This window comes from Cygnus atratus, chromosome 8, assembly GCF_013377495.2.
Source record: "Cygnus atratus isolate AKBS03 ecotype Queensland, Australia chromosome 8, CAtr_DNAZoo_HiC_assembly, whole genome shotgun sequence".
NCBI lineage: Eukaryota > Metazoa > Chordata > Aves > Anseriformes > Anatidae > Cygnus > Cygnus atratus.
In genome coordinates this window covers 15,276,518-15,301,879 of record NC_066369.1, presented here as the reverse complement: position 1 = coordinate 15,301,879, position 25,362 = coordinate 15,276,518, and the positions used below count along the sequence as shown (strand labels likewise).

At 37.2% G+C, this 25,362-nt stretch overlaps 2 protein-coding genes across 10 annotated transcripts in view; one reads left to right on the top strand and one right to left on the bottom strand.

Moving 5' to 3' along the window:
• TPR (translocated promoter region, nuclear basket protein) overlaps positions 1 to 7,045 on the bottom strand; it is a 43,580-nt gene extending 36,535 nt beyond the window's left edge. For 3 of the 4 annotated variants that reach the window (XM_035538050.2, XM_035538051.2, XM_035538052.2), the window contains exons 1-8: positions 6,875 to 7,044; positions 5,468 to 5,572; positions 5,038 to 5,111; positions 3,538 to 3,634; positions 2,978 to 3,081; positions 2,154 to 2,318; positions 1,345 to 1,437; positions 1,149 to 1,229 (exon numbers count right to left, since the gene is read on the bottom strand). In XM_035538050.2, the coding sequence (XP_035393943.1) occupies positions 1,149 to 1,229; positions 1,345 to 1,437; positions 2,154 to 2,318; positions 2,978 to 3,081; positions 3,538 to 3,634; positions 5,038 to 5,111; positions 5,468 to 5,572; positions 6,875 to 7,025 (870 nt within the window). In that variant the 5' untranslated portion in view covers positions 7,026 to 7,044. Of the gene's footprint in view, positions 1 to 1,148; positions 1,230 to 1,344; positions 1,438 to 2,153; positions 2,319 to 2,977; positions 3,082 to 3,537; positions 3,635 to 5,037; positions 5,112 to 5,467; positions 5,573 to 6,874 lie in introns of all 4 variants that reach the window. The other variant, XM_035538049.2, reaches the window with a different exon arrangement.
• Positions 7,023 to 24,024, top strand: ODR4 (odr-4 GPCR localization factor homolog). Of its 6 annotated transcripts, none has more exons than XM_035538058.2 (14): positions 7,023 to 7,158; positions 8,145 to 8,279; positions 8,721 to 8,852; positions 9,236 to 9,331; positions 10,482 to 10,588; positions 11,656 to 11,692; positions 11,825 to 11,965; positions 12,579 to 12,674; positions 13,214 to 13,276; positions 14,841 to 14,969; positions 15,634 to 15,724; positions 17,349 to 17,534; positions 21,525 to 21,617; positions 22,845 to 24,024. In XM_035538058.2, exons 2-14 carry the CDS (start codon positions 8,181 to 8,183, stop codon positions 22,910 to 22,912), a joined length of 1,338 nt encoding a protein of 445 aa, XP_035393951.1. In that variant the 5' UTR covers positions 7,023 to 7,158; positions 8,145 to 8,180; the 3' UTR covers positions 22,913 to 24,024. The 6 variants fall into 6 exon arrangements, with proteins under 6 accessions (XP_035393951.1, XP_035393947.1, XP_035393949.1 ...); XM_035538054.2 differs by having other exon boundaries at positions 13,211 to 13,276; XM_035538056.2 differs by lacking the exon at positions 7,023 to 7,158 and adding an exon at positions 7,531 to 7,658 and having other exon boundaries at positions 13,211 to 13,276.
• The last annotated feature ends 1,338 nt before the right edge of the window (positions 24,025 to 25,362 follow it).

Sequence of the window (25,362 nt, the reverse complement as noted above, 5' to 3'; positions counted from 1 at the left end):
ATGCTTCTATGCCCTTTAGCTGGCTCATAGGTGGTGCTAGCTTTTTCTTTATTGAAGAGCAGGAACAATTTGTAGAAATTTTCAATGTTCAATTTTGATCATTCTTAAAAATTTTAATTTTTCAAAAATCTTATATAAACAGTTTATGTTTCTTTGCTACCAATTAAAGATCTCAGAGTGCATGACTTCACAATACTTCAGCAGTTCTGCAAATCCATTGGAAATAACTGAAATAAAATTGAGAAAAGTCTCAGAGTAGGCTCTCATGTGAGGACACTAAATCTGGATGCCTTCAGTATCAAGTCAGCAATTCCAAACATACAGCGAACCTTATGTTTAGTAAAAGGCAAATATTCAAGCCCCTTCAACCCAGTGTTTCTATAATTCAAAGAAAGCAGTAAAAAAAAACAACCACTACCAAACGAAAAGGTAAATGGTGATGCATGGAAAAGTTAGCTATTGACTGTTAGCTGAAGGGTCATCAGCTAACATCTGATCAGACACAATATTAATGCAGAATTCAAGCATTCTATTGCACTTAATTCTAGGTGGTTATTTATGCATGAAAACTCTGGAAACAGAACTAATTAGCCTGTGAACCTGACATGCAAACTAAAGACCATTCAGTTGGCCTCTTTACCTATCTTTGTCTTATTCAACATACTATAGAATATTTTTCACTTTGAGCTGACAAAATCAAAAATTACTTGCTTAGATACTGCTTGACACAATGCATGACATTCAGCTTTCTCAACTGGACCGCTAACACTTGCAGTGTTCACTGCAGTTAAACTTCTACTAAACTTAAAAGAATGCTTCTACCCATCTTTTATGTAACAACATTTAACTCCTAATACATCATAAAATATAGCTTCACTGATACAAATATGAAGCACCAAAACAGTGAGCATAAAGTTACTATTTTAACCAGTTTTGTTTAAACTACAAAATGATGCAAACATGTTGCCTAAGACAGGATGTTTTACAATGTTTTGTAATGGAAGGTAGTCTTCCTCACCTCCTCTACTTCGCAGGAGGAAAAAAAAGACAAGCAAAAAACTCACAAAAATTGGCCTATATTACACTTAAGCCTAAGATCAGCCAGAAGTAATACTAATATACTCTTATTGTTGAATCGTTAAACTTACCTTATACAAATTAGATAATTTTATGTGGGCATTCAATTCATTGTGGAATCTTTCCTCCATACTAGCTTGTTGTTCTTTTGCCTAGTAAATGAGACACAGGGCGAGGGAGCATTCAATCATTTCTATTTCACACTTTTTTTTTTATTTTATACAATCAACTGTAATGCTGTTACGCATGTACTTCAAGTTACCTTACCTCCTTCAGTTTATTCAAAAGGTCTTCCACATGTTTCTGAAGATTTTCGTTTGACTGTTTTAAACTGTTAACCTGTTCCTCCATTCTGGAAACCTGTTCAAACAGTAAATGAGGACACTATGTATAAATTTGTCTTTATTTTAGACAAATTAGTAGTTTGTTTTGAAAATACCTATCCCATTGTTAGAAAATGTAAACTTTTATGCTCTTTCTGGTACCTTTGTTTGTTTATAAGTAGAAAACAGTCTTGACTCCAACACATTCAGCTAAATGAAACAGTGAGAATCCTTGCTCATATTATGTATACCCAAATAGCTGCATGATCCTCAATGCAGGTAAGCGCTACAGAAAGCCTGACCAATTGACCCGGTTAAAACAACTGTTTAGGTACCTAAACAGAAGCTCACTAAAGTTGAATATTTGCAAAATACAGCCACTGATTCTGGCACGTATTTTGATTCAGGAAAACAAAAATATCAGCAACACACCTCCAAAAGAAAGTTAAATCAGATTCTTCTGCCCCTTGCACAATTAAGAATTATATTCCCGTACATTTTAATAGCATTATATTGTTTTATCCTTTTGTTCTCAGTGATTCCAAAATTTCTAGCTTACCATTAAAAGTTTGACAGTCATAGCCATTCATATTCCTTATAATTCTCAAGTTAAAAGAAAGAACTCCTTACTAATTGCATAACACACACTATTTTTTCCTTTAATACAGCTATTACTTATTTTTGTTAAATTCGGGTAATCAGGAAACATAACCTAAAAAAATAAATGGCAAAAGCACTCAGAAATTACATTACCTCCTCCTTCTTGTTCTCCAGATTACATCTAAGCTCCAAGATTTCATTGCCTTTCTCCCTGGCAGTATGTAGAAGTTCATCTGTTTTGGCTTTCAACTCAGTGTTCAGCCAAGTGTTTTGACTCTGTAGCAGTTCTTTTTCTTGCTCCAACCTTTTCTCACGGTACTAAAAAGAAAATCACACATTGTAATTGTACTGGTTCCCTAGAAAATAAAGAAGCTAACAAAGTACTATGATCGAAGTAAAAATGATGTATTTTAATTTGGTAAATAACACCAAATGAAAGGTAATACATCGGTAATACTGAGTTACCAATCTCAGACTAAGAACTTCCTGACACATAAGTTAGTTTCCTCAATGGTTATGCCAGTTGGGAACATTAACTAGGGTAATATCTAGTTCAAAGAAATAAATTAAGGTATCAAAGTTTTTTCTCCTCTCTTTTCCTTTCACCCTTTCAATTCCTTACAGAGTTATTTCTGCCCACAGAGAAACATTCACAAATAATCATTTTTCTCCCTTCTGCCTGCCTTTGTGGAGCCCTTCCTCCTAGCTGGCAGAAGCAGCCACTGTTGCCACTGATGAGGCTTGGATAAGCTTGCCTAACTCGATGCTCCCCTCTCCCGCTTGTCTTCCATGAGTATACTTCTCACTTCCAGGCCCAACCATCAATTTTAAACTAAAATCATTCATCATAAGTAACAGGAGTAGGCTTGACCTACTTTCAAAGTCAATAATGACAAAATGATTACATCACATATAAACAACTACTTACTGGTAACATTACAACATTAACAGGTACTATGCACATAGGAACTTCTCACCTTCACAGTAATATCTGACGTTTGAAGTTCATCCAATTTTAGCTGAAGTTTCACCTTTTCTGTGTTTGCTTCTGTTAGTTTTTCATTTAAGCGTTTAACATCCTCTGGGGGAAGGAGAAGTGAAACCATTGTTAAAATCAAAAGGTAATTGTAGAACTAAATGTAGAACTCAGTTTTCATTACTGACCAAGATTAAACGAATTGTAAAGAACGAGAACAAACAACATATAATGTATAAATTGTACACTGTATAATGAAATACATTATGAAATATTTATCTTATATATCAATATTCATAATGAAATACATTATGAAATGAAATATTTTATGATTTCATATATAGAAAACCAAACATCAGTTATCAAACTACTGTAGTTTTGTGCAACTGGCTTAAAAATTCCTGCCTTGCTTGCTTCCTTTTCTCTAAATAGCTTCCTGATAATCCATTATTTGGAGCTGCCTATATAAACTGGATATTCCATAGTGGTCCAATCATTCAGGGAAATGTTCTACTTAGCATAATCATATGAACCAACTTGTTAATATATTCTTGGTTATACCATTTAAATGTTCAACTTCCTGAGATCGTCTTTCACTTGTTCGAACCAAATCTCTCTTTTCAGCTTCCAGTTCTTCTTTTTCTCTACTTAATTGGTTCTGAAAAAAAAAAAAAAGAGCAATAAAGACAGAGAAAGCTTATTGCATTTAAGACAGTTCAGCCAGTATTTACACTTACCATCACATGGAAGCGTGCTAAATGCTATCCCACCCAACTCCAGAGATTGAAAACTGGGATAAGAAGCTTCTAGAGTGGACAACCAAAACAGTCTAAACTACAGAGGATGAAACTATGGCTGAAGTCCATTGTTTCTGTCGTGTTGGGAACAAGTCAAACAATTTCAAGTTAACATACTCTTCTAGAGCCTAAGAGACAACAGGTTTCGGTTCTTTTTTTCCCCCCCATAAATCATTCTGATACTAATGCCCAACTGGCCTTTTGTGCTTAAATGCAAAATATCAAAGATCAGACAGCAAAGCAGAGAGAATTATAACAAAGCTTTCAGGACCAGCATACTGAATAGGTAGTCTCCACATCTTTGCATTTTAACTGACATTAATGTCTGAACTGCCGTAAAGATTCCTCCTGGTTCTTGCTGTATTTGAACAAAGACTAAAATGAAAAATTTTGTACATACAGCAGATGAAGTGAACTGAAGGCCTAGAAGAAATGCAAATCAAATAACAAGAACTGTTCAAAACTACATCTAATTATAACATGCTTTGAAATACAGCTTTTTTAGATAAGGTGTTCATTGAAACTGTTTTATTTGGTTAAATAAAAGATAACTGAGTAACCGAGGAATGAACACGTAAAAAAAACAAAAACAAAAAACAAAACCAAAGTCAATAGTCTTGGATTGTTTACAGGCCATAGTATTGCCTTTGTCTTCTAAGGTGGCAATACAAACCACTTCAGGCAGAGCTATGTAAGGCCCTCTGGCAAAACAATCACGTCCGCCTTCTCACTGTGGAAGAATCAATATAATGATAACGTTTTTCTTTCCTGCTCCAAAATTAGTGTTCTGCTGGATCAGTCATCCAAAGTGACTCATCCTGTAACCCCATGACTTCTGAGCGTAATGCAAGGAAAACTGTACCAGAACAGAGGAAAGAACGGAAGAAAAACAGATCTCCTCTTTAATCTGCAGCTCAGCTTTAGATTAACTGTAACATGAAGCACACCTTTGTCTGATTTTTGAGGTTCAGCTTAAAGTCACTTTGGAACAGGTTTCAGATGGGATGAAACAAATCTATTCAAAATGAAATAAAAGCATCTGCTTTGACATACATTCGCCTGTAATTTCATTTGCTAGAACATAAACTTCTACTCAAATAAACCAACACGAGAAGCACGTGCAATTTTCCTGTACACACGTCCATCTGGACGTGTACATCAATACAAAGTTGTGCTGATATCGACACAGCCCAGCTTGGAATCTGATTGTGTTCTTCACTGGCATCAGATAAACTAAAGTCTTACTGCCTAGTTCTTCCAGTACCTGGATGGATGCATTACGATCCTGAGCATCTTCAAGCTCTCTGTTTTTCTCATTCAGTGACTTCAACTGCTCATCTGTTGGGTAAGAACACACCGTAGTGAGGTGTCTGTAATAAAAATCCAGTAAGTGGATTGGGTGGACTAGGCAGTGTTGCAGCAGCCTCATATAGTCACTGGGGGCAGAGGCGTTTATTGTGAAGAGAAATATGTAAGCCACCATATTACTATTACAATTTTTTCCCCATTAGAACAGAAAATTCCATTAAAAATGCAGACATACATAAGCGCAAAACCTCCCTGTTTGCAGACGCAATAATTGCATTTGATGGTTGAATATTCAACTCCTATTTAAAACTTAATGCATTTCAACATAACATTGGACTAAAGAATTAAAATCCCATCCAGTCTTAAGGATGCGCGGTTATACTCACGAAGCTTTTTAACCTCCTCACGGAGAGTTTGACATTCTTGCGTCTCAGTTACAAGCCTCTCCTGACTTTGAGCCAGTCGCTTTTCTACTTCAAAGTACTGTTGTTCTGAAAAATAACAATATTGCCTCAATTCTGCTTCAAAACTGTTATTCTTCTTTCTTCTATTTATCAAGGATCCACATTTACAGACTTTAAACAAAAACAGTATTTGTCAATAAAATATTTTTAAAATACTAAAATAGAATTTGAATAAAAATGTCTTTTTGAAGCTAGAAGATAAATTTTCACACATAATTAGCACTGTTTAATTCATTTTTAATATGGAAAAATATGTTTCCAGAAATGATCCACAAAACAACAGTTTGATTAATTTTTATACTTCTTGAAAATTTTTATGTAGCTAGAGAGTTATATTAGCACAATCACGTAGTGGACTCAGTTGTGTCAACACTAGATGTAAGATGTTTAGATGTAAGAAAACAGGCTACCTCTACACACATACAATGAAAGCCATGTAAGTCTAGGTGTTGAGATTTAATTTGGAAAACGTTTAACAGTTCTTAAAAAAATAACTCTTGTGCTCTATGCTGCATTTCTCATAGTACTAAAAAAAATAGATTTGAACTTTGATTCATCACCTGAAACACTGTGTCACAGAGCTTAACTGTTAAATGCTTTGTTAAACCAGAGTTTATCAGACACAGTGGACTTGTAGGGAAATACTGAGGGATTTTTTTAAATGTATTTTATACTTCCTACCACATTTTAAAATTCCAAATAATGCTGCCTTCCAGCTATATGAGAAAAGCCAGTACATGAAAGTGACTAACGTACTAAAACTTGTGACTTACCTTAATTTACAGTACATTTTAATCACTTACTGTAGCCAGACTTTTATCATGAAACAGACAGAAAAGTTGAAGGAAAAATAGAATGTTTATGCGTTCTAAATAAACTAACTTATTTTGTCAGCAATGTCCAGGGCTTACGCTCATCTACCCTCCTCCCACTTTACTCCAGCTCTCCACAGCCATCAGTTTCTCCGTGACCATGTAATCTCCAAACCAACACAAAGACTTTGTTTGGATTAGGAGCACTTTATCCGGAAAGGTTGTAGTCTCCGGCGTAGAATTTAAAGAAAAAACTTGGGGAGTCGAGTGAACAAATCAGTACTGCTCCTCCACGAGGATCGAAGCTGACCGAAGCGAGGCACTACCTCTACAAACATAACGAAAAACGCTCTGTGCGCCCGTTTTGGAGGGGTTCTGACCCTGTAGGAGACCTCGAGGTAGCAGCACCACGCTCCCCTCGCCGCCCCACGCCGAGCGACCCCGCCGGTCCCGCTCCTCCCGTCAGGGGGCCGCGACGCTCCCGGCCCAGTCCCGCTGCCCCTCGCCCCGCGCTCACCGCTGTCCACCTTGAAGCGCTCGTGCCTGGCCCGCAGCCCGTCGATCTCGCTCTGCTGATCGGCCAGGAAGCGCTCCAGCTTGCCCTGCACCGCCTTGGGCAGCTTGGCGAGCTCGGCCCGCTCCAGGACCTGCTGCAGCACGGCCGCCATCTTGGCGCCGCGCGCCGCACCTCCCCTCCCAGCCACCGCCGGGCGCCAGGGGACACGGAGTTTTCCTGCGCGGCGGTCGGCGCGCTGACGAGTGCTTCCGCTTCTGGTCAGGCAGCTCCGTCCGCCATGTTGGGTGAGGCCGCGTCCCCGGTCGCCCCCCGAGCACGGCTAAAATGGCGCCGCGAGGCGCTAAGGCTTTGAGGCCGGGCCTGCCGCGGAACGGCTCGCTTCCACGGTCCCGCGCGGCCGGGCGCTGCGGCGGCGGCGGGGGGGAGCGGCGCTTGGGCTTCTGACGCACACAGCATGGTGGCCAGCCCTCTCGCTGCGCGCCCCCGTCGGCGGGAGGCGGTGAGGGGGTGGCCGGGGCGGTCCCGGTCAGCGGACCGAAGGCGCTGTTGGCCCGGCAGCGTGGGCTGAGGCGCGGTGTGGTGAGGTGCCGTGAGGCGCTGTGAGGAGCGGTCTGTGCCTGCTGAGTGCCTCGGCCTGGCCTGACCCGCAGCTGCAGCCCCGCCGGCCCTGGGCTGCTTTCGGCCGCAGGCGCTGCGCCCCCCCGCCCCCCGGTGCCCGCCGACCTCAGCCGCTCCCCGGCAGCTGCTGGGCCAGCCGCGGCGCCTCGGGCCCTTCCCGGCACAGGTCTGCGTGTACGGGCGCGGTGAGTCCCCCTGTCCCCGTGCCCTCCTGCGGTCCCCGTAAAGACGGCCGCTTGGAGAGTCCACAGCCGCCCTGCTTTTAATTCATAGTAATTAGCATTAAATTTGTTCAGGGCAAACGTGCGGTGTAGCAGCTCCCTCCCGGGGGTGCTGAATGTGAAAGCAAACGCCCTGCTTACCTCTGATGCAATGTGATGCAGCAAGAAACTGTTACTTAGAAGTATGTTTTCCCTAGCGTTTTCCTCCAGGGTTTTAAAATAGTTTTCTTTCAAGTAAGGCTCGTGTGTACTTTTCCTTCCGTTTAGAGATTTATATTTTTAAGTTAAAAAGAACTTGAAGATCACGAAGATAGTTAATCTTTGCTACATAAAAATTAACGCATTCAGGATTTTTTCTGTGAGACTTACTTTCATGTAACTGGTGTAGTTGCCGGCATATACTCTGACTTTATGTGCCCTTTCTTTTGTAGGCTGAAAATGCAATACTGAGTCTTAAACCTGCAGCAATGGGTAGAACTTACTTTGTTGAGGAAGCTATTGGGCAGTATCTTTCAGACCTCAGCACGAAATTTAAACCTTATGTCACTGGCCTGTTAATAGGGCAGGTAAGTTTGTGAAGCTTGTAGCATACGTTTGTGTTAGTAGGAGAAATTCCCCTTAGCTTTAATCATTGTTGTTAAGTCTATTAACGTAATACTGAGCTTGTATAACGCTGCAGGGTCGTGCTATAACTGGAAAGGATACTATAAAGTGTTTGCGGTGTTAACTGAGTACTCAAGTCTCCTAAAACTTTTTTCTTTTTTTTTTCTGAAAGATATGACACGAAGAAAAGAAACTAAAAATCTCAGTCATAAAACTTTGCATTAAAACCTTGTTTAGAGTTAAGGCAAATGAATAACATGAAGGAAGTAGTTTTGTGGCAGGTTATTACAGAGTTTAATGCTACATGCTGTAAGGCAGCTTTTAGAGGTGTTGTGTTACATAGTATATTGCCAGACTTGATATAACCCTAATGCTGTATTTGTTCGTATTGATATTCTTGAAAGTGTTCATCACAAAGAGACTACGTTATTCGGGCTGTTCGAACACCTCCAAAGGAAGAGCAGAAGGAAGGCAACACCAGCCCTTCAAAACTGGAATCCATTGATGAAGAATGGATCACTGCACATGCAAGTCAGGTAGCACAGTGAGTTACTGAAGGGGATGGGAGAAACAGAAAGGAAACAAAATGTACAGAAATTTTCTTACAGTAATCTCTAGCCCCTTTCTCAAAGTAAAGGAACCTTTTTAGGCACATGGTCTGGTATATTAATTAAACCAAAATACCTGTATTTATTGTTTTCAGAGTTCATGACGAAACAGTGACTTGATAGGACTGAAATGGGAAAATTTGCAGGATACTCTCTTTTCCATTTCAGAGGATGCCGTATGGGAAAAACAGCCTTGCTTATTTTATTTCTGCTCTCTGCATACTTCTCTCATTAGGAATTTTTGGTATATATGGTTACACCTCTGCTGGATATCTGATTTCTATTAATACATGTTCTTTTCTATTTTTAAGGTTTCTAGAATGCTTCCTGGAGGTTTACTAGTTCTTGGTGTGTTTATTATTGCAACTCCAGAACTGTCAAAAGACAGTCAAAATGCTTTGCGCAAGGTAAGTAGAGGAAAGAGGAGGAAAGACGAGCATAATTTTAGGTGTGTAGCTGGGTAATTTTTTATTACTGTCTTCAGTAATCGTGGTTGTTTGCTACTTTTAGAAATAAAGCAGCAAAACCTTCCGTTTTGATTTCTGGTTTTGAGATTGAAACCTTAGAAACTGCTGTCCTTTGGGACTGTACAGCAGCCTTCATTTGCTAGCTTTCTGTGTCTTAGGGTGTTACTGCAATAGTAATTCTTCAAATATGCTATCTTAAGGTGTTTACTAAAAGTGGGCATTCTGTCTTAAAGAGAATATTTTTAAAGTTGCTTATATTGAGCTAAATCTTTGTAGCACAATCATTAGTAACGGTAGCATATTAGCTTTGTGACTGATTGAATTGTTTAGAGGTACTTATAAGAGTGCAGGATCAATAGTTCCGGTTTCTTTAAAAGGAATATTTTGTATATAAATGTTGACTTAGTTGTGTGGGGGATTATATTTAAAAACTACTTGCTACCATGTCTAGTAACATGCCTTATTGTTACAGGATCAGAGCATCTAGTGCTACATTCACTGTTGTTCCCTAGATATAGCTTCATTTTCTTCTTTTGATACGACAAACATAAGTGATCTTAACATGAGTAAGATTTAAAGCCTTGGGTCCAAGACTGAACGTTGGCAGTAAGAATATATTTATAGCGCAGCATAATCAGGTCTCAGTAGTGATTATTGAAACTAGAAACCAGCATGAGAAGATGATTTGTGTATAGGTGATCAGTGACTGCTGAATTCAAATTTGTTTATTAACTTAGTAGCTGTTTTGCACAGCTGCCTTTCCTGATCCTTAACCCTTAAGAATAAAGCTGTAATATTTTTTCTAAGGAGAAAGGTATACAAGTTAAACATGTGCTTGGTTCAGTTTAAGAGGAACCTGAATTAAGTTTGCACAAGCAATTTTTTCTTTGGAGTATTAGCCTATGAATCTTTGCTGAAGTTCTTTTAACGTGATAATTTGGTGATGTATAAGCTGTGTTTTCAGTTTATCTATAGTCATGATAGTTGGGCTTACAACTTCAGTGCAAGACTATTTACCAGGACTTATAATGTGTTATTTGCGTGGAAAAATCCATAATACTTAATACTTTTTTTTTTTTTTAATCTTTAGATAATCTTCTCAATAGAAAAGTCTTTGACTAAAAGAAGGCTCTGGAAACCTGCTGAGGAGGAAGTCTCAGACAGAGCAGCCCTTCAAGTTTGTTCTGCTACAAAGAAGTATCCTTTATTAGCAAGCTTTGACTGAGGTCACTACCCCCCAATCTGGTTTTTGTAGTTATTTTTGAATAAAAGATTGTGTTAAGATTCCCAGGGTTCGTTTGGCACACAAACCTTAAAAGGCAGTGTGTCTTCTGGTTTGCTCTGTTCACTGCACCATGTCCATTTAACATATGTTGTCTGTGCTTAGTGTAACCAGTCACAAGGTTTGGTATGGCATGGGTAGCTCTCTTTTTCTGGGTATTCTGTATGAGTACCTAGGATGGGGTATCAGACTGCTCATACTAGAAACTATATTTTTCTCTGGATTAAAAGGAATGGGTGTGCTATGTTTGGTACTTTTAATGTAGAAACTGCCAGGCGAAACTGTGTGTTCTGTTACCAATAGACATAACTGTTCTTTTTTTTCTTCAGAACTGGAATAGAGAGCAAAGTTTTAGACTGGTAGATGAATTGGGAGGGGAAATTTGTTTGAGTTTGGATAGACCAGTAAGTTGCAATCATAGAGTTTTCTGATTAGCCATAAGTAAGGCTGCTGGTCTTCTCATTGCTGCAAAATTTCCATGGTTTGTTACTATTAGGTTTGTGTGTGGTGGCATCAAACTATGCCTTTCACCAGTTTTCTTGATTTGTATAAAATAAGGGGAGCATCTGAAATACTGTACAACTTAAGGTTGCGGTTAAGTGGTGCTCTAATGGTAGTGGGGAAGTGCCAAGCATGTGGACACGAGTGCTGCAGAAGAATGTTACGTCCGTTGATAACAGGATAAGCACAAGAAAAAGCAAGGTTTTCCAGAGAAAAGTGAGAGAAACTAGGACAGATTGCAAATGTGTACATTGGTGGTTGTAAAAACCTGTTGATCTTAGTACTTGTAAGAGATGGGACAGCATCACTATGGTAGTTTGAATTTACAGTCAAATATATTTGTATTTTTTTTTTACACTAACAAAAGATGCGAACATTCTTCAAAGCATATATTGGAGAAGAATTTACTATATAAAGGATAGAGTAATTGTTCTTATTTGCTTTTTACTTTTCACTGAATCTTTTTCTTTAAGTAGTGAAGAATAGTTTGCCGAACCTACGATGTACAAGATCCAAAGGTAAGTTTGACTTGTGTTTTTGCACAGCTTTTAATGCGTGACAGTGTTCAAAAAAGAACAACAAACAAACAAAAACGTTGTTAGTTATATACTGTTTTGTATAGGAACTTTCTTGCTTATTTCTTCTCTCAGAGTTCAGCTAAACCAGCAGATTGGAAATATCAGAGTGCTCTGTCTGCTTCCTGGTTGTCTTTGGACTGCACAGTAAATGTTAATATCCACATTCCACTTCTTGCTACTTCACCCAACCATGACTTGGAGAAGAATACCAGGGTAACTAAAGGGCTGCACCAGTCTTGTATTTAATTTCTGCAGTACTTTTTCTGCTGGAAATTACATGAGACAAAGATTTGAATACACAGTGTGAGTAGATGAGTAGGACTAGTAAGCAGGGGATGTTTGACACTATTATTCATCTTTTAAATGTTATCTGAAGTTACTGTGAAGCATTCCTAGTATAAAAAATGCTGACATTTTTTTCTGCTGTGCTTAGTGTTGGCAGTTCCCTTTTCTCAGAATTATTGGCAATGTCATGAGGATCCCAATTAAAGTCTCTTCTGTTTCACCTGGTGAAAGGTTGCACCCAGTTAAAATGGGGGGATGCTTTTAATACAGATTAACTTTCAATAGAATTTACAAAAATATAATTGTGTATTGCATCTCTGGGGTAGCACTTACCCATTAAGAAATGAATATTTCAATATATTCTGAATACTTTGTTTTTAAGATTTGGCATAGAAAAATATATAAACAGATATTTCAGAGACTTTAAAACCTTCTCAGAGTAACTTTTGAAACATGTATTTCTGTAGTCTTCAGCATGATACTGTCCAACTCCTTTAGTGAAGTTCTTTTTGTGAGATTTTTGCCTTTGCTTTTTTTAAAGAATGGATTAAATCGATGGTCAAAACAGATAGAGGACAGTGTTTTTCTGATCAATGGACAAGCTAAAGATGATGATACAGAACTGCTGGAAGGGCAGGTGAGTGCTGTATAACAAGGAATTAAACTCTAATAGATTTGTAGTTAGAACTCCTGTTGTAATAAAACAGTGAATGGGAGGTCTTCTGTACGATGTTGGTTGATGTAATTGGCCTCTTTCAAATAAGTAATGCACAGGACTCCTTGTTTTCCCATCCTCACTGCAGTAAATTGCCTCTTCTTCCTCTACCACAGTGAAAGCAATTACTATATGTGAAGCCTGACTAAAAAAATTTCTATTTGTTGTCTCTGGCTTTGTTGCCTCATTAAACAACCTAAGTCAGGTGTAAATATAGTTGATGAGATTTCTAAGACCTATGTGTGTCAAAATGCTCAATAAAGAGTGGCTGCCATGTTCATATCTCCTTCTAGTTTTGTAATTACGTTCTCATGGCTGTTTTCCATAAGTTTTTGTCTCTGAAAAGCTATTAACTAGGGCACACTTTATACTATTGTGAAGGTAACTGTAAAGTAGCTTGACATAACTGATTCAGGGAGATTTTTCCTATTTCATTTGATGTATTCATTTTCTCTCAGAAGAAGTTAAGAGGAAATACTCAATACAGCACTCAGATTTCTGATGTCAAGGTTCTGACACAGCTGGTAAGTAGTGCACTCTGATAAAATACAATAAAAAATGAAAGAACCTTCTTCGTTGTTGTCTAGAAATCCAACTTAATTTATCTTAAGATATTTTCCCCCTTGGATATTGGCTGTGAAACTGGCTATGGACAGATTGGAATGCTTTTTGTCTTTGAATTTTTCGTAGTGTGATAGTCATGTTGTGTAAGAATTGCACAATATAGTTGTGAGGAAAATTTGAACCGCTGGTTAGAGGAATGAAGTCCTACGAACTAATTCAGTTGGTAGTAGGATACCTGTACCTCCCTGCATACATTATGTTCACAGTGACTGCATTCTGATGTTCAGAACGAACCCCATGCTTTAGTTTGTCATGGCTATCTTTGGACATTTACTTGAATACTTTCAGCAGAAGCTCAGTCACTGGATTGGGGTTAAGATGCAGATCCTGTGAGCTGAATCATAATCTGGAGCTGTCGGGTCTGTGTTAGAAGTTTCCACTCCAGCAGAGCTTATGTTGGTGTGACATTTGAATTAGGTGCCCCAGCCATGTTTGTAAAGTCCAATGTATAGGCATTGTTTTGTAGGCTTCCTTTTGTAAACAGGCCAACCTGTTTTGTCACATAGGATTCTCTAAAGTTGCGTCTAGCAAAGCATTTATACATTTATAAAGTGTCATTTTTAAGACTTGAGAGAAACTCATCTACTTTTGTTGTTACATTGCTCCAATGGTTAATTGCTTCAGAGGAAGGAAAGCTTTTTATTTTGACATTATCATAGACTCATAGAATGGTTTGGGTTGGAGGGGACCTTAAGGATTATCTGGTTCCAACCCCTTGCCATGGGCAGGGACACCTCCCACAACACCTGTGTGCTCAAAGCTCCATCAAACCTGGTCTCCACTTCCAGGGATGGAGCAGCTTCTCTGGGCAACCTGTTCCAGTGCCTCAGCACCCTTATAGTAAAGAATTTCCTCTTCATATCTAATCTAAATTTACCCTCTTTTAATTTAAAACCATTACGCTTTTTAAAAGGGTTTCCAGTCATGACATGAGTCAGTTAAGCAGTTCATGTGGAAGTTATGAATCCACCTGTTTCCAGGTGTTTTCTTAAAATGCTTTCTAGAATGTACTCATTGTTTTGGAAATCAGGGGAACTATTTTTATGCAGCAGCAGTTCGATACAGTTCTGAACATGACCAGATTTATGATTTATTGCTGACTGATGGGATGGCTTTCAGGATGCCCTAGGTTATGCTTACTACATAGTAAATATATAAACCTCTGAATAATAATAAAAAAAGTCACAAGCCACTTTCCTGAAAGGTTTGAGAAATCCTATAGACACAAATATTTAAATCACAAAATATGGAATGTCTGGCAAAGTAAATACATCATACATAATGGAAAAGGAGAGAGATTCTCAGTCGTAGCTAACAAAACAAACAAAAACTGACGAATTATGAGGGAAGACAGATCATGTGTAAACATCTTAAGGTATGCTATTAATTCCCTAGTTCTGTTTTTTCTTAATCATGCTGCAAGTGCCTAGGTAACAAGATAAAATTGAAACATTTATTTTTCAGTCCCAGGGTTCAAGTCATAGATCAACGGCAACAGTCCAAGTCTGCAGTGGTTCCATAAATCTCAAAGGTGCTGTGAAATGCAGAGCCTACGTACATAACAACAAGCCAAAAGTTAAAGAAGCTGTTCAGGTAGTGAAAAGGTGAACTAGCAGTTCATCGGAATTTTTTTTCCAAAATACTTGAAGTTTATCATACTGTTTTTTTTCTTTGCCAAAATGGTGAGGTCTAAACTGGTGTTGAAACATTCACCTCTTGAACTTACAGATTTGTTTCTGAAATCATCTATGCGTGTGTGTGATGGATTCAATTCCTTTCTTGCTTTTAGCAGATATGTCTTCTGTTAATACTGTTCTCTGGTGAATCTTTGCACAATTTATAAACATGATTAGGCTGTGACAAGTTTTTTTTTAATTAAGAAAATGTCAGGCTGTATATTTATGTACACATAAATGAGAAAATCCAGTTTTGTTCAGTGTTTTTTCTTGTTTCTTATTAAATCAATGCCTTGTGATTGTCTTTTGTTTGTTTTTAGTAGTAATGCTCAGAAATTTGTAGTTCTAACAGTACTAATTTTTTCTGCTTTCATCTTTGCTTTGTTGTTTTCTGGTTTATATTCTTGTGATGTTAGCTTGTCTTTATTGGATTTTTAATTCTCTTTAGAGCTTTTATTGTCTGGAAAACTAATCTTTCAACAAGGGTTTGACCCATGAGGGACTTGTTTTGTTGTTTCTTACTAGTCAAAAGGTTTGCAGATGTCTTTTATATTGCTCATGCTTTGTCTTTTTCTTTGCAGGCTTTGAAAAGAGACATAATAAACACATTGAATGATCGTTGTGAAATACTGTTTGAGGATCTCATTATAAATGAAGGACCTCACAAAAAAAGTAGGAATTCATGGAAAAATCCATTTACATTTGCAGTGATTTTTGTGTTTTTCTAGAAAAATCAGCTGGCATACTGAATTTCCACTATACTTAGAGCAGAGTTAAAAGCAAATGGCACAGTTTCTATTTGGCAGCCCTGACTTTTTCTTAAATCCGGAGAATTTTGGTTAAATTTGTGTATGTTCATTGGTATCACAGTTTTCAAACAGATTTTTGTTCAGTTCTTTTAACCACAAAATGCAATTTCAGCCTCTTTCTCAATGATTCTGAATTTTGTAACTTTTTTTATAATTCTGTAGTTGAACCTCCTGTTATTGAGCTTCTAATTGTAACTAGCACATTTGTGCTGTGTGTTTTTTTTTTTAAAAATCTCTCTATGGTATTCCTATTAATATTGAAATTAAAGATATAAAATTTGTCAAGATTAAAGAACTAGCCGGATGTGGCCTTGGATGTTCTTACATCACCTGTATTATGAATGCTAGTGGACATGATCTTTGAAGTCCAGTACTTCATCTCTGTTAAATTAAATATGGCATTGTATCTGGTCGTTATGGTGTGAAAAAGTATCCTAACTCTCATTTTCTAATTAACTATGCAAGTATATCATCCATGTTGGCTCTTCCCACAGAACTTCTAATCACTTCAAATTTCATTTTACAGGTTTGGTATCATTTAAAGAAATAGATCTTACTTCAACACCACTAATAATTGCTAAATTGCATTGGCTTGAATTTATCAGAGCATCCTAACAGAAGCCAGAACACAATGCAAGTTGATCTCATGAAAATAAAAGTTCTTATCCTGATCATATTAAAAACCGATGGGATATATACAGAGACCAAATCTGCTAGCTCATGCTGGATGATTCTTTAAACTTTTTTGAGACAGTGTAATGATACTGTTATCTACTTTTTTAAAAAAGCAAATATTAGTTGAAATATCTGTTTGAAGATCATATACAGAGGAAAACCTTGTAGAAGATACAATCTTTTGTAGTGATTTTAGAAAAAATGGAAAAGAAATGGAAACAGGTTGATCATATAAGGGAAAAGAATTTGTGTTCAGAATTACCATTTACTTTAGGGTAACAGTTCTTTTTGGTGTGCTATACCATTCTACATTACTGTTAGCTTACTTTTATCTGAACTCCGTGCTTTAAACTTGATGCTTTTATTTGCATGCAATTTTCAGTTTCCTCTTTAGATGGCACCCGTGCTTTGTGGCTGTAAACATGCAATAAAGGAGCCAAGTGTTTGCAAATCCTCCGTGTTGAAATTATATGCTGTCCTGTGTGCACTCTTATCTTCAGTCTTTCCCAGAATTCTTTTGCTAGTTATTGTAAGCATGATAAAAGGTCTGTTTAACGTTTTATAGTCTGTTTTGGAGGTCTCTCAGATATTTCTGGAGAGAGTAATGTGAAAACATAAATCAGTATAATAGCAGCCAAAACTTTAATAGAACAGTAACAACTAAACAAACCATGTTTGAAATCAGGATTTTTACATGGAAACCTTGAGCAGTTCGTTTGCAATAGCTTTGTTTTACTGTCAGATTAATTAGGAGTCTTATCATAACTGGCAAGGCTTTTATTTGGATGGTATTTTTCCCCATTTTCTTTTAGATTTTGAGAGGGTATATCATGTCTTACCTCAGAGACTGTTTGTCCCTTTTGCTGGATCCAGTGTGATGCTCAGTGATTATAAGTTCGGTGATGAGGCTGCTGGAGAAATTCAGGAACGTTTTGTTGAAATGTTGGACCAATCTGTGCAAGCTGAAGATATCCATATAGCAGAGGAACTTAACACAGGTAAACAAAGTATCTGAGAACTAGGATAGAAGGCATCTGTGATTACTGAAATGTTGACTAATATCATAGGCCAGTTTTTATCCAGATATGGAATGTAGTATGTTTCAGGTTGGTTTACTTGTCAAGCTTAAACATTTTTTTTATATCAACCTAATTACATTTTGTACATATTTCTGAAACATGGTAAGGGTTCTTGCAGCTTCTGAGTTCGGCTTGTAACAGAGTGCTTGCCCTCCAGAAAAAAATATGCTTTTTCATTGCTTGCATTATTTGTGCAACTATGGTCGCAGCTCATGAAGTTCAGATAGATAGTAGAAGATGAAGCTATTAGCAAAAATAAAAAAATAAGTCTTATGTCTTTCAAGAAGTTCTCATGACAAGACCCCTTCAAAAATATCAAGTTCCTTCTTTGTTCTGAGTGTTGTATTTTATGTGCCAAATACAGTGCTTCAAAACTGAAGTTTTGTGGTTCATTCGAAAGGGAAAGAAAATCAGCAGAGCTTTTCATCTACTGAATGTCTTATAAGTTTATGATCTGTCTATGAGACTGTTATATTTTTTAATACAGATATTGTTATAATCTAATTACTGATTTTTTTTTTTTCTGAATAATCTGACTTAAATTGTTTCGTATTTTTTCCATATGAGTTTTATTTCAATGTTGAAGCCAAATCTGTGAAATGGATCTAGTAATACTTCCTGTCACCTCTTGGAAGAGATTCCTCCCACATGTCATCATGAGCTGCTGCTTAGAGTTTTGTAATTTGAATACAAAAAAGCCCCACTGATTCTCAGATAATAGAAGTAAACACTTTTTTTATATTGATACTTGTGGGCAAAAAAAGGAGATGTTTAGCCAATGTGCTCTCAAAGTTCAACTGTGATTACTGATATTCTGTTTGACCCGCTTGTGTATTCAGAGGGTTTTTTGTATTTCTTAATTTGAGAACTAACCATAAATTCATATGTCTTTCTGAATAAATCGGTATTCCTAGGTGTTAACTAAACCTGTTAGCAGTGAATCTGACTCATCAAGTTGAGAAGTAAAAGATGTGCACAGCTCAAGAGCCTAAAGAAAAAACAGTAAAACCAATAAAAATCTGCCTTGTATTATAAGAGTAACTTTAGTAATCTTAAAGCTAATTGTTAGTGAGCATTAAACAATTAGCGTAACTCAGGGAAGTAAATTAACGTTGTTGTAGCAGCGCTAAAGGTAGGTGTGTGGGGGGAAACATGATGACTCAGTTTGGTTTTATTGTTTATGTAAGGATGTATGATTTGGAGGTAGGAGGAAAGCATAATTTAGAGTAACAGTAATGCATCACAAAGATTTGATGCCACTAATGTGTCTAAAGTGATGTCCAGATATCCAAACTCACTTTGTCAGCTGTTCTCATAACTTGCTGGTTATAGAGCTAGGCACATGGTATTTTTTCTAATGTGAATTAAAGTAAATGTATAGAAGAAGAAAGTGGAAAAGCATACTAAAAGGATTTCAGAAAAAAATGAGAGACTGGCCTTGCCCCAGTGAACACCAAAATCTTTGTCTATAAGAATGAGTTCTGTTAACAGCGGTGGTGGCAATAATGCTATGAACGCCATGCTGTTTGATTCTGATAATTATTGTGAAATTATTAGCTTGTCATTTATTAAAATGCCTCTTCACTTTTATTAATGCTAGGAGGCCATTTTAGAAATTAGACCTGTTAGCTGCCTGCTCTTTTTTTTTCCCCCAAATATTATCAATTGTAAAGAAAAGCATTCATTTTGCAGTTTGACTTTTTTTGGTACTTTGAGATGAAGTTGCCATAGATTGCTGTAAACATGCTTTTGTGGCATTAGAGTTTGGGGTTTCCCTTGTGCATTCACAGTGCATCATTCTAATATGGGTGGGATTTGTTGTTTCTCAGAGCTTAGAGCTGGCTTTAGTAATGACAGTCAATATTCACTAATGGGTATAAAAATTGTTTTGCTGTGAATTTTGACATCTTTATGTTTGTATCCCAATTATTGTGGTTTTAGACACCAACCTTGAATTAACTGTGGAAATTATATCCATTACAAAATCGTGGGAAACCTTTGCTTTTAAAAAGTACTGTTTAAAATTCAAAAAAAATGACCAGGCTTTTTAAACGGTGCTCTTTAAAACAGGAAACTTGTAAAGAAGAGCATCCAATCAACGCCGTGAAAAGATTTATTTTTTAAGCAGCATTTAGTCAGCACACATGACAAAGATATTTTTGAGAGGGTCAGGTGTGCTTTCTTAATACGGCCTGCTGCTGTATCCTGCAGTTTTATTCTCTCAATTCTTTGAACAGCTCTCTAGCGAGGTCACTATGGGCCATGTTTTAAAATTGTTATTTGGAAAAGAGAAAAAAATGACCTATTTATAATTGAAAGTTATAAACGGCTCTAACACTGTGGTTTCAAGGTATTTAGTACTTTAATACATGCAATCGAAAGCTCTGTATTTATTACTGGCTTTACTAAATCCCTGTTCCTCCTCGGGGTGGGGGATGTTAAATACACTGAGTAGATAAGGTGGTGGTGGTAATCTTTTCCCCATCTTTGTTAGAAAATTGATGAATTAATGAAGAATTAAGGATTCATATAACTGGTAATGGAAAGCTTCTGCTTTCAAAAACTCCTTGTGATTTCTACCACAGCTGCTTCAAATACAGGCCTTCCATAACTTAATGGCATAAATACTTTCAGTAACTAAATAGCTCGAGGGTTTTTTTTTTTACTGCTTCTTTCCTTTTTTTTCCCGGGAGCAAGTGAGCTTTGCTGCCTTCATGTGCAGCTTCAACAGTTTCTTTCAGAGAGGTGTAACTGTCCTTAAAAGAGTGGGTAAAAAAAAAAAGTAGAGGGCACAAACTGTCCTACTTGCTCATCAGAAATAAAGCAGAAGGTAACCTGCTGGATCTAGGCTTCAACAGGGACCCAAGAAATGTGGTCAGCTTCTCTAAAAGTAAAATGCTATTTAGGGAATTGAAAACTATTAAGCACTTTGGAGAGAATATGATGCTCTTATTCTGCTGTTTAAGGTATTTACTTGAAAAGCTATCTTGTAACAGTTAATCACTTATTTAATGTATGCTAGTTGCAGATTTCTGCCTCATATTTTAGGCAGGTGAGGGCATGTTTTCCTTTGCACAGGAAAAATAATGGTGAAACAACATCCTCAAATGGACTTTGAAGTGATGATAATTCCTGTTCAAAAAATCACTCCCATGCATTGAAATTTTTTGCTATTATTTATGTATTTTGTGCAGCTTGCGGAGATGTCTTAAGGCTGTGTTTATGCTTGGTGTGTGTGTATGTATATATGTGTATATATGTATATCCTGTTAAGTTTCATATCAGACAGTTCTTAACTGCTATGCTGTACATTCTATACAAAGCCGGTCAATTCAGGGGTAGAAATGGCTAAAGACAGGTTGTAAAAGACTAGTTTGAGTGCTTTTTTGAAACTCAAGATCTTGTGCAAGTTAGACTTAAGATTCTGAAGATACATATACATGACTCATCTTAGATGACAGAAACAGCCTATCTGATCACACATTTGGTTTATACATTCCCCCATGTTTTATGATAAAGTACTTTTCCATGAATCATTAGCACATGAATCATAATGGGATGTGCCTTGTATTACTCAGCTATGTAATTTGTAATTAAAGCAGATTGACAACCTCACTCTGGAAATGGGAGATCCATTTATTATTTAGATCAATATTTTGTAGACTTGATATTTGGCACTGCTGTTTTTTTTCCTCTTTGTCTTCGTTTTCAGAACGGGAGCAGTTTGTTAGTCTCTCTCTCATATGTCTGGGGTAGCTGCTGTACCATTTCTACTAGAATAAACTGTTTTTTCTAACATAAATGTACTTTGTGAAGTTGATATGAAGTTGATAGTATTTTGCATTAACACAAGTATGAAATGCAGATGTTAGCTTTTCACCTGGTATTGTTCACTTGATTTCCATGCAGTTGATATTTGTCCAGTTACTGAAAACACAGATGACACACAACAGAAACAACTGACAAAAGCAACGTTGCTGTTGAAACTGCAACAAAACATAGGTATGTTACTTCGCTGTTTCAGCTGTGGCAATCCAGAAATTCTAATGGGTTCCTTTCATTAAAATTTGCTTCCACAGTGGTGGTGTTATTCTCACAGCTGGCAAGATTAATTAAAAAATGTCTTAATCCTTCCTGCTATCCTAATGCAACAGCTTTTTAAAGATGTGTCCTGATTTCACAGCTGTAGAAGCAGGGTGTTTTGGGGGAGGAAAGAACTGCAAGCTGCTATTTGAACAAAACCAGTGCTTGCAGTTTGTTCAGCCTACAAGTTGATACAGAAAGCTTAAGTAGATTTCTTTCTTTGTTGAGAGCCATCACTTCTATAATTCTGTAGTTGGAAAAACAAAACCACAGTTGAGTGGCTTGTTCAAATAGGCATCCTGAAATTGGCTAGTGACTCATTAAGCTTCTTCTGATGCTGACAAATATGTATGGGCTTGGATGGTAATTGTCAGACTCAGAAATTGGGGGAAGAGCAGTCACAGAACTCCTCCAACTACAACATCTCCATGATATCCCTTGGTCCAGCTCTCATACATCTGTCTATACTTACTGGAGTTCTCTTTGGTGTGAACTTTGACTGCCTTTTTGTCTTATAATAATTACACTTCAGTCAACAAAACAATATCATTTGCTTTCCATTAATTCTTAAGCCTAGAACATGGTAACTGGAATGGTTAAAGCAGAAGAGTATTAATTTCTGTTTGTTTTGCATATAACCATGTTTTCCTTTGAATCATCAGTCTTTTTTTTCCTAGTACGTTCTACTCAACTGCATCAGTAACAAACTATTAATAAGAAAATGACTGTTGTACAAAAAGACTTAAGGAGTAGGTGCCACACAGGAAAGGAAAAACTTAGTAACTTTTGTTTCTTAAAGCTTTTTTTTTTTTTTTTGCTAGTCTTCTTCCTAGAATTAAGCGGTAGTGTGGAGTCATAGCATGATTTTATGGGCCAGGACATGGCCAAGTTACTGCAGAATACGCAGCTGGAGTTCTGGAAGGAGCCTACTCTGATCAGAAATGTTATGTGGTATTTACATAATTTAATTAACTGAGATTGTAGGTTTCGATTTAGGCTTAGCAGTGGTGTACTTAGCTTTTGGGGTGGCTTTTACTGTTTTTCCTCTTACTTGTCATTCACGTTGACCCTGCCCTCCACACCCTAGCTGCTGATGACTGTGCTGCCATTGTCACTCATTGAATTCATTTCTTTTGTTGTTTTTAGGTGTGGTAATAGCAGCTGCTGTTGCAGTCTTTGCATCAATCTTCTCTTTCAATTACTTCAGCGACTGAAGTCAAGAAAAAGAAGCCTCATTGACATATTGATCAGTAATCACACTTACACAAGACTGAAACATCTGGGTTTAATACATTAGTAACTGAGAATTGTTACCTAAATGACACCAGTTAGATATGCAATATAAATTGTAATGATACATTCAGTTACCTTGTTCCAGCACGTAATTACTATATCAAGTAGCCAGTGAATCAAGTTCTTAAGAAGGTAGCTCTGTTACTATGTATAAATTAATTAATAGTACTATGCTCTAGAAATAGCCCCTAAACCAGTACAGAACCGCCATTTTCTCTGACTTGCTATTTTAATGTAAAATGCTTCTGCTGGTGTTTTTCAGGCTATTGGTAATATTAGCAGAGTTACCCAGTATGACAATTCTTGCTTTAGAGCTTAAGATTAAGAGAAATCTTATCTCATTAAACTTAATCAGGGAAAAATTAGGTTTTATGAAGCCAACATCTTACCACATGCATTTTTAGGTAATATTAGTTAACTGTCTTACTAGGTATACAAATAGTTTCCGGTAGACCAATTCAGACTGTAAATACCTTAGTTCAAGACCCGGAGAACTCAGAAATCAGTAAAATGTATTGAGCTTCATATATAGATATGCTGCCTTTTACTTGCTGACTTCTGATGACAATTTCTCTGTCCAGCCCTGATTCAGTCAGCTTTGTCTTAAAATGTTAACTATTTCAGCAACAGCTTCATCTAGGCAGCTCTAATTATGTTGTAGATAACTAAATTGTCAAAATTTGTTTGCTAATCATGATTTTTAGAATATAAGCAGATAATTTTTTGTTATAAGATATTCTCCTGGGTATGTTAGGCAATAACTCTATTGTAAACTTGCCATGAGGAAAGCAGGAGGAAGGAAAAACTCTAGTAAGATTCGTAAAGGCAATGCATATATGAAATATGCTGTTTGTTTGGATCTGAATTAGAATAGAATTCCAGATTTTAGGGCATTTTAATGCCACTGCAAATTTCTTTTTAGTGTTAAAGGTTCTGGAGCACTATGAAAAATAAACACTTATGTTCTAAAGCGTAATAAAGTATGTATTGATACTTTTAATAAAAGGCAACAATGAGAAGGATGCATTTTAAATCCTCTTGTCTCATCTGTGTATTCTGTTTTCACATGTTTGTTAAAATTATCTGCTTTGAGTGTTGAACTGTGTTTTGGAACACAGTGCTGATCTTTTGTGCTCAGTATTGCTCAAGTAGAGCCTCTCAGTGAGAAGTGAATGTTATAATTGGAAACATTGCTTTCAGGTAAGTCCTTCAGCTGCTGCATATTTTATAGATGCGTGTTACTCTGTGCAAATGAGTGGAATCAGTATAGAAAGTGACATTATGCAAAAGCAGTCAATTCTGGCACTCCTGTGGTAGAAGTTGGGTGCTGTCCAGAAAATGAGACGTTTTGAAGCACATTGGTAAATTCACACTTGGTCTAAAAATTGCTCTACTACAGCCTCTATAAGAAGGTAGGGCAGTGTAATAATGGGAAGAAAAAGTTGTTTTTTTTCCCTACCCATTGTTCTATTTGTCTCATTCTTATCTGGATCTCTGGAGGACCAGGGCTTGATTTCGTAGAAGTTCCCTCTTGCTTTTTTAAACAAGCATGCTCTTAAACTTGTATCCACTTGATATTTTCTTGCCCAAGTGTGACTGTTGTCTGGCTTACTTAATGGTTAAATCATTCGGTATGAGATTGGAAAACAAAGTGTGATCTTTGTACCCTAAACAACAACGACAAAGTCACTAAATTACACCCCTCTTGCTAGCCTCCAACTGGAGGTTGCCCGCAGTTTCTGTGTACAGCGCCATGAAAGAAATGCAAGAAACTGTCTGCTCTGCTTCTGTAATGCTTTTTAAAGTTTTCTACTTCAGTCTCAAAATGCCTAGCTTCTCTGTAAAGAGAAACACTCAACTGCAAAGTGCTTCAGTGTCCACCTCAGTGCATGTTATTCTGTTAGGTGTCTCTTACTCAAAACTAAGCCAAGGAAGGGGGAAGTACGACATTCGAGACACTTGCACCCAAAAGGAAAATTGTCATGAAATGCTCTTCCTATAGCTCTTCGTTGTGTTTGGCAGCTGTGGTATAAAAAGTACAGCTTGTTTAGATGTTCCATTGATCCCCTTGCAAAGAACTCTCTCTTCTCCCTTCCACATGCAGATGTATTTCAAAATGTACTAAATGATCTTTATGATGTTATTACATTAATTGTCAAATTAAGCCTTCAGTTTATAACTTACTAGGCATCAAGGACCTATGATAGTTCAGTATTGTAGTTTGAGGTTGGAAGAAGGCAAAGAAAGAAGTTGCCCTTGATGAGCTTTCTGCTTTAATAAAGGAGACTGCATTTTGTAACCATCTGTGCAGTAAGAAAACAATTTAACCCTGTCAAAGCAAAAATGAGTAATTTGACTTGTATCTACAGAT

Excerpts from the sequence above, each read along its gene's own strand:
- ODR4 (XM_035538054.2), top strand. The coding sequence starts at position 8,181 with ATGGGTAGAACTTACTTTGTTGAGGAAGCTATTGGGCAGTATCTTTCA. Across the intron at positions 15,725-17,348 it reads TGAAGGACCTCACAAAAAAA|ATTTTGAGAGGGTATATCAT; the intron begins GTAGGAATTCAT and ends ATTTTCTTTTAG. Across the intron at positions 21,618-22,844 it reads GAAACTGCAACAAAACATAG|GTGTGGTAATAGCAGCTGCT; the intron begins GTATGTTACTTC and ends TGTTGTTTTTAG.